Here is a 9,048-nt window from a genome sequence, read left to right on the forward strand (position 1 = left end):
AGTCCTGGGAGAGGGTTAATGACTTAGCATTTGGAAAGATAGTCTCTACTTACACACACTGGTTTAGAGCCAGGCAAATGTTTTAACCTCCTTCCGCGGGGCTCTCACACTACAGCGATCTGAACTGCGGGCTGGAAATCCCGAAAGGCAACTTCTAGGCCGGAATCCCGCCCCTACGGCGCCCACACACGGGGCGCTGACCGGGTGCCCTTACCTGGGCAATGCCAACTCCTCCTCGGCGCGGCCGAGGGCGCTCGCGACCGATGGCAGCGCCAGGACCCCGTCCAAGTCGAACACGACCGCACGCGGCGCCATGGCGGCCCGAGCCTCAGCCACCCCGCCTGGGACACTGAGCGCTGTGAGGCTTCAAGTCTGGCCCTGCAGACCGCGGGTTACTCCCAGATCCAGCCCCGCCTTGTCCCCCGCGCCAGCCCGCCCCTGCCCTGGGATTGGTCAGACCCTCTCATTCTGCGCCCCGCCCCCTGCCCCAGCCCCGCCCAGGTGCCAGTCTCCGCCCCGCCCCTGCCCTGGGATTGGCAACCCCTCGCCCTGCCGTCCCATTGCTCTGGGCTCGCTCCTGGACCCGGCCTCCCAGGGTTCCTGGGATGTATCGCGCCCTCATGGACTCAGTTTCCATAGTTTACAGGCACCCGGAGTTGGGGCTAGATTTGCATTTCTGGATGAAACACCTGTCGCCTAAAATTAAAGTAAAAAATACCCCCCCCCCCCGCGCTCTCCCACAGTAACTCATAGACCCTTTGAGAGAGAGAGAGAGAGAGAGAGAGAGAGAGAGAGAGAGAGAGAGAGAGAGAGGGGGGGAGGGAGAGAGAGAGAGAGAACCCTTGTAGGCACAGGGACAATCCCTCCTCCCCTATCACCAGTAATCTCTTCTATAATGGACTGAATGTTTGTGTCTCTCCCCGCTCCCCCCCACTTCTATGTTGAAGTCCTAATCCCAGTTGGGTTGATATTTGAAGATGGGCCATTTATTTATTACATTTACTATATTTATTTCTCACAGTTCTGGAGTCTGGAAAGTCCAAGATCAAGGAGCTGGCCAGAAAGGTTTCATTCTCTTCTCATGTATTAATATGTATGTGGCCACCATTTCACCATGGGCTCATATGACCTCTTGGGAACCAACAGGCAAGTCAGCAAGTTCTCTGGGGACTCTTCTTGTAAGGACACTAATTCCATCAGTTGGGATCTACCCTTAAGACCTCTTTACCCTAAGTGCAAACACCCTCACCTGATGGATTTATGGCACACCAGGTAAGCCAACTTTCCTTCATTTCCCATCCTAACTACCCCTCCTTGCAGGGTCAGGTCCCCACATGTCCCAGAAAGCAGGTTCTAGGGATAAACTTGGGAGGAGACACAAACACACCCCAAACTGCTCATTTATGTCCACGATCTGGTAAACATGCATGGGAGTGGACTCTTAAGGTATGGACCAAGGACAGAAAGTTGCAATAAGATCTGGTGACTGATGGGGATGTGTTTTTGAGAGATTTTGGTTTAGTCCACACGTCTGAACAGCTGGTGGTGCGGGGGAGGTTGTATTAGTCAGGATTCTCCAGGAGATAGATACATATGATGAGGTTTATTCTAGGATTGGCTCACATGGTTATGGAGATTGAGAAGTCCCATGCTCTGCTGTCTGCAAGCTGGGGAGCCAGGAAGGACAGTAGACCCAGGAAAGACTCACTCAGAGCCCAAGGTCTGAGAATTTGGGGTGGGAGCCAATGCTGTAAGCCTCGGCCTGTGACCAAAAGCCTGAAAAGCAGGAGCACTGGTGTCCAAACGGAGAGAAAATGGGGGTCCCAGCCCAAACAGAAGGAGTGAATTCATCCTTCCTGCACCATTTTGCTCTATTCAGCCTCCCCACCCCCAAATTGGATAGTACCCACCTCTTGTCATAAAAGTTTTTTACATGGTCTACTGATTCAAATGGTAGACACCCCCACAGACACACCTAGAAAGAATGTGGTGTATGTTTTTTCCCCCAGCTATCTGGGCATCCTTAAGACCAGTCAAGTTGACATGTAAAATGAATCATCACAGGGTGGTAACTAACAGTCTGTTCTATTTGTAGTCTGTGCGAAGTGACAATGAGCACAGCAAAAATGGAAGACCTGGGGAAATAAAGGTGCTTCAAGTGTATGACCTGCTACTTTCCTCCTCATCTGAGAAAACTCATGAGATACTCCCTTCTCCAAGGTCTTGGAAAATACAGCGGTGTGGGAAGACTATCATCTTGATTACTTATCAGGGGTGTGTACTGTGGTTTGCACTGAGATTTGAGTTAAGGAAACTTTTTCAGTACACGATACATCTTCATCAGTCTTGGGATAAGATAATAAATAAAATCAATACCATGTCTTTGGGGGAGTCACAAGGGTTAGGAACACCCTCACAGACCAGAAGAATGCGGCAGGGATGGCAATGTTGGTTACTACCACTCGACCTAAGGTCTTTGTAGGATGTCAGTGGATTGTTGTAAACTCAAGTCAGTGCCTCCATTGACAGATGCTGATCCCAGTGTGAGCCCCATTGCTGCCACGGCCAAAATGCCCACCTTCCCCAGCAGCAGTGACAAACCCTGAGCTCCAAAGAAGGCCCCTGAGGCCTGGGACTCAAATTATTCCTCTGGTGGCAAGCTGATTACATTGAACCCCTTCCATGATAGAAGGGGCAACGGCTTGTCTTTTGTAGAATAAAATTCTCTACTTATGGAGAATGTGTGGAGGGAGAAGCTATAAAGACTAACTCTAGCCGAAACCGGTTTGGCTCAGTGGATAGAGCGCCAGTCTGAGGACTGAAAGGTCCCAGGTTCGATTCCGGTCAAGGGCAAGTACATTGGTTGTGGGCACATCTCCATAGGGGGTGTGCAGAAGGCAGCTGATTGATGTCTCTCTCATCGATGTTTCTAACTCTCTGTCCCTCTCCCTTCCTCTCTGTAAAAGATCAATAAAAAATATATATATTTTAAAAAGACTAACTCTAACTTAATGATCTTTTACAACAATGAGAGCTGTTTCTGCCTCTGTTTCTTTCTTTACTTTGTTAATTTGTGTTATTTTTCTGCCCTCCCCATTCCTTTATAGGCAGCGTGCTTTTGATAAACTTCAAAGTTTACTCCATGGGAAACATGTTTCAAGGTGACAATGTGCCAGGAGTGGAGCAAGAATGGGCATTGCCCAGAAAGGCTAGAATGAAGCTGAATGGAGTCACTTATGAGGCTTTTGGGTTAGGATGAGCTTTTATTTCTGTGAGGTACGGCTGCCTTGTGCTGGTGTTCTAACTGCGTTTTCTTAGACTCTGTATTTGCCTGTTTGACATCCATTACTCACAGAGCCAAGCAAATAACCAGGGTTGTTTATGTCTCCCCTGTGATGCAGCTTTTATGGGCGTACAAAAATTACATTACAAACCTCCAACCAATCCTGATCGACACCCCCAACCACCTCCTTTGTCTCCCTCTCACACACCAAACCAGTGTTTGCTCTGCTCTAAATCACCCCAGGACCAGGTAGCGGACAACGAGAGATCATCTTAATGCACACAGCTTGCCAACGTTATTCAAACCATCCACTCGTAAGCAGCTTACCCTGTCCTTCTCCGTGTCTTTCCTGCAGAAACTCTGATAAACACCCTGGGCCATGCTTTCTTCTTTGCCCTTCCTGCCTTTGGCTGGCCCTGGTGCTGCCCGGTGCGACCCTGTCCCGTGTACCATGACTCCTGCTTCTAGGGACCTGTGACAACAATTTTTTCATGGCAATCATTCTGCTGTCTGCTTGTCTTACCGTACTTAATAAACCATTTCTGGGTACAGATTTTAGAACTGTAAAGTGTCGGCATTTTTTTTCAAAGTGTAACAATGAAGACGGGTGTGCCTTGATGTTAGGAACCATAGAGTTAGGTTTGGAGGAGCTTCCCAGCATTTAAACTTCTTTTAAATATCTCAGGAATGTCCCCACCATGAAGGTTCCACATAGAAGCTCAAAACACCTGATCCTGCTTCCTCACCCTTCCTTCTGTCTAACGGGCACATAATTAATCAGACGAGTCTGTCCTTGCCTTTGTACAGGGAGCTAGTGACAGGAGGAAGGAGGGACAGAGGAGAATTAATTCCGGCAGCAGTGTAGCAGCAGCAGCAGGAATGGCTGGATCCCAGGCACAGCAGCGACAGCAGCACCAGCAACAGTACAAGGCTTTGCCTCCAGGACTGTGGCTGCAGGGTCCACCATGCAGGTGGTGGTTGGGATTTTGGCTCCAGTCTGGCTGATGTTTCCCTGCTCTCACCTGTGCCCAAGCAGGTTTTCCAGATTTCTAAGTGTTTCTGTGAACTACCCATCATCCTTGGATAAAGTCATTGGGTGCTTAAAAATAAATCACTAGGCTTTTATTGCTTATAATCAAGAACCCTGATTGATTCAATCTATGATTATTTTCTTTCTTTCCTCATTTTTGTCTCTCTTTTTCTTATTACATTCCTTTCTTCCTTCCTCTTCTGTCTTCTTGTCTTCCTCTCTGGAGAATGTATGTATTAAATACTTACATAATTTTAAATAGACTCTCTCTCTCTCTCTCTCTCTCTCTGAATACTAGAGATGAAGGGGGGTTCCCTCAGCCCAGCCTGCACTCTCCCCAATCTGGGACCCCTCAAGGGATGTCCAACTGCCTGGGATCAGGCCTAAATGGGCAGTCAGACATCCCTCTCACAATCCAGACTGCTCGCTCCTAACTGCCCGCCTTCCTGCCTGCCTGATTGCCCCTAACCAGTTCTGCATGCCGGCCTGATCACTCCCTAACCACTCCCCTACAAGCCTCATCGACACCTAACTGCTACCCTACTGGCCCAATCGCCCCTCCCCTGCAAGCCTGGGCCCCTCCAACTGCCCTCCCCTGCAAGGTTGGTCCCCCACAACTGCTCTCCCTTGCTGGCCTGATGCCCACAATTGCACTCCCCTTCCAGCCATCTAGTGGTGGCCATCTGTGTCCACATAGGGACAGCCATCTTTGACCACATGGGGGTGGCCATCTTGTGTGTTGGAGTGATTGTCAATTTGTATATTACTCTTTTATTAAATAGGATATACATATATACATACATATATACACTAGAGGCCTAGTGCACGAAATTCGAGCACTGGGAGTGGGGGTCCACTCAGCCCAACTGCCCCCTCTCAGAGTCTGGGAGCCCTCAGGGAATGTCCTACTGATGACTTAGGCTACTCCCCTCTGGCCTCTCTCTGCAGGAGGCAACCTGCCAATTAGGAGAAGGCACCACCTCCATCACCCCTCCTCGACCCTCATAGCCACTGCGACTTTGTCCGGAAGGACATCTGGAATACAAATGGTCTATCGGGTCTAACTAGCATATTACCCTTTTATTAGTATATACACACTAACTCATTGACTCCTCCTAACAAACATCCTCCTGTTACATATGAGGGAAATGGGGCACCCAAAGCTTAAGAGACCTGCCCCAAATCACAGAGCTTTCAAGGAGCAGAGCCGGAAACCAATCCCTGGCAGTCATGTCCGAGGCTGCCCTTTGCTTTAAATAAAATAGCAAGTAGCTTAAGGGGGAGGCAGAAGTCTCAGAGTGTTTTCAGGATGGAGGATGAGCTTATTTATGGGCTGAGGGGGAGGTGAAGACCTGAGAACACCTGGGGACAGTTAATAGCTGGGACACCTTCCAGACCACAGGTGCTAACTTTGCCTGCACGGAAGGAGGAACAGAACTCCCTGTTTGATGCTGGAAGAGAGGATGCCAGAGGTCTGTTTGCGATTGGGATGAGTCTAACCTTGCTTCTCTGAGAAATGGAAGGCAAGATCACCAGCAAGGAGGCTGAGAGGTGGCAGGCCAACCGGGTGGTAGCAGGAGTGACCTGGTGTCCCCACAGGAGGCTGGCTGGGGAAGATGGGGACTCTGGGGGGAAGGGCAAGGAGAAAACTGTAGGCTGGCTCTTCAGTGACTCCATCCTCTTTTACTCAAAACTATACTTCTCTGCTGACCCACAGACCCAGGACTCAGGAGATCCCCCACCTGAGGGTGGGTCGGGGCCCAGGCAGTGACCCAGGAGCCTGGGATCCTTCAGAGCAAAAAGCAGAGCATTCCTCTGGACAAGGGAAAGCAAATCTGTTGTCTGTCCCCTCTGGACACAGACTGAATAGTCACAGGCTCCTCCTCCTCCTTCCCTTCAGAGAGGGTGTGTGTGTGTGTGTGTGTGTGTGTGTGTGAGAGAGAGAGAGAGAGAGAGAGAGAGAGAGAGAGAGAGAGAGAGAGAGAGAGAGGATGAGAGTGAGTGTGTGTGCTTGCCAAGGCAGCAGTGCCTCCTGTGGACGGGTTTGCCTTTTACCTGCAGAAGCCTTTGTGTCCAGCTCTCCACAATGCCCTCCTCCGGAGCACCTGCCTGAGGCTTTGCAGGGAGCCCCAGGCAGACAGACCTGTCTGTAGAACTTGTCTGGCCCTCCCCAGGAAGCCAGCCTGACTCTCAGAATCCGGTCGTCCTCGTCAGCCTCAGAGTGAGCACGAAATGAAGGCACCCAGCTCTGCTCTGCACCTGCCTCTCTGTTTTGGGGGACTTTTGCCAGCTGTCCGGGATCTCCAGGCTGATTCTCTGCATTCTTTGAATGGCCGGTCTTCTTCTGCGGCCTCAGGTAACATGGCTTGTGTTGGGAACATTGTGGGTGTGGGGACATTGTGGGGGTGAGGTCAAAGGGATATTACCAGATAGATTAATAGCTTCTGGGTACTTAGGAGGGGGTATGTCAGAATGCTGGAAGTTACCGGCTCCTAGGAAAATTGTAGTTTTCCAGTTGTCCCCGCTGGGGCTGTTCAGACAGTCAACCCCGCCCACTGAGAAGGGGAGCTAGCTAGCTTCAGGAGTTATAGCTTTACTATAGACTATATTAAATCTGATCCTATGTCACTATGACTCCTATTCCTTCCTTTGTCGTGTACTGATTCATTCAGTCGCTACTCTATGTCCTTTAAATAATGAGTAACAGACATCAATGGTATTCACTGACTCGGGAGGTAGCAAGTTCTTCATTGCTGGTTTTTTGGGTTTTTTTTTTTCCTAAGGCTAGAATTTGGAGAGCGTTCCTAGATCAGCCGGTGTGGTGATCCAGATGACCTTTAAGATTCGCCCAACCTTGAGATGTTAAGCTTCTGCGATTGCTCAGTTTATTGAGCAGAGCAGTTATACAAACTACCACATACAATGCTCCCCCACTAACCCCACCCCCATTCCCAAGCACCTTTAGCGAAATTATGTGGGGGGGAAATTCCATTTCCTTTAACCAAGGGGCTTTCTTCGGGGTATTGATGGTTGCGGGGGAGTTGAGACTCCCATACTGAGTGGGTGGGGGATTAATGGCAGGGAGGGGCTGATGGGATCTAAACAGGCTTTCTGGAGAAGTTGGTGCTTGAGAAAAGGACAGAACGTGGCCTGGTGGGTATGAGGTTGTAAACCAACTGCCGTAGGGAGATAGACAAAGAAGCAAGCCCAAGGAACCTTGACACAGTAATACAGGCTCAGCGAGGATGTTAGTGCTGAGCCCTTTGTGCAATGTTTTTGTGTGGATCTCTCTGTGCACTCCATTCACTCAGACCCACTTTACAAAGAGGGACATCACCCCACAGCCACTTCTCCCATAAGCCTGCCAATCCAGCCACTTCCAGGACCAAAGTGCTTAGGGCTCTTTCTCCTTTAATAGGAAGTAGAAGGTCACTCTAATGACAGTCAATTACCTGGAACAATTTCTCCTTTGGTTTCCCGTGACAAATTAATGAAATTATCATAGTGTGCTAATTACAAGGGATGTAACTTTGAGGCATCTTGCAGGGATGTGTCTTCCAGAGTCCATTGAAATCACCTTTGGACATTCTTCCAGAGGGTCCTGGGTGCCTCTCTTCGGATCTTGATAGGATGCAATTTTAGCACGCCTGGATTTCTATTTTTCCTTCCTATTCTCACTAACGAGGGGGGGGGGGGATATTTGTTTTATTTAGTGCATTTGATTGGAAGGAGCAGGGAGTGAATTTTGCACATAGAAGAACCGCCTACAACCGTGGATCTAGGTGAGTCTGGCTTTGGAGTGGGGTACCTATCCCTTCTCACCACCTGCCCACTGCAGACTTCTGTCCTGATGTGGCTTCGCAACGACAGTCCTAGTGCTAGACCTGTCACAAGTGCTGGCCCAGGTGCTCACAAAATTCCCCTCCTGGTTGGTACCATTGGGTAGTGCTTTACTGCATCATAGTTTAGAAGCAAATCAGTCACTATTTCTGAACATCAATATTTTTAAAATTTATATAAAAGGGATACCGTATTTTTCGGACCATAAGACGCTCCGGACCATAAGACACACCAGTTTTTAGAGAAGGGAAATGAAGAAAAAAAGATTCTGAAACAAATAGTGTCCTAAAATATTTTATGTGCATTAAAACCCAACATCACAGTCATAAACACATGTAATCAACCCTGTAAAGTAAACAGCAGCATTTAGAACCATTTTAGAGCCGGGCAAGCACACAGAGACCACACAGAGCCGGGCAAGTAAAAAAACTTTTTTTTTTAAAGTATATGTGTAGGCTATATTTGGACCATAAGACGCAGGGACTTTCCCCCCCCACTTCTGGGGGGAAAAAAGTGTGTCTTATGGTCCGAAAAATACAGTAATAATGTATCTTCCCCATGCCCTCCTCAAGGTGATGTGATGTCTAAGAAAGGGCATGAAAATGCCTTGCAAACCTTAAAGTTGCACAAATGCCAACAGTCCTTAGGAAGATCCTCTAGGAGTTGTCAGGCAAGGGACCCTAGAATCTTCTCTCCTTGTGCTCTCCCGGCCCTGTCTTCTTACAACGAACGGAAAACAAAGCGGGGACTCCTTGTGTATGTGTGATTGTAGCGCTAAACGACTGAATTTTAAAACTCCTCTTTATTTTAGAAGCAAACAAAACTTCTAGATAGTGGCGCTAGAAGAGGTCAGGTAGTCAGGCAGTCACTGATGGCCCCAGGGAAGTTCGGAAGG

General features: G+C 48.9%; 1 protein-coding gene across 3 annotated transcripts in view; it reads right to left on the minus strand.

The window, feature by feature from the left end:
* EPHX2 (epoxide hydrolase 2) overlaps positions 1 to 418 on the minus strand; it is a 42,621-nt gene extending 42,203 nt beyond the window's left edge. For 2 of the 3 annotated variants that reach the window (XR_004985598.2, XM_036423788.2), the window contains exon 1: positions 215 to 418. Coding sequence is in view for 2 of the 3 variants with exons in the window: in XM_036423788.2 (XP_036279681.1) it covers positions 215 to 315 (101 nt within the window). In the remaining variant the exon portion in view is untranslated. The remainder of the gene's footprint in view (positions 1 to 214) is intronic. The other variant, XM_036423785.2, reaches the window with a different exon arrangement.
* Positions 419 to 9,048: the final 8,630 nt, after the last annotated feature.

The sequence above is a fragment of the Pipistrellus kuhlii genome, unplaced genomic scaffold (assembly GCF_014108245.1).
Source record: "Pipistrellus kuhlii isolate mPipKuh1 unplaced genomic scaffold, mPipKuh1.p scaffold_m20_p_8, whole genome shotgun sequence".
In the NCBI taxonomy this organism is placed as follows: Eukaryota; Metazoa; Chordata; class Mammalia; order Chiroptera; family Vespertilionidae; genus Pipistrellus; species Pipistrellus kuhlii.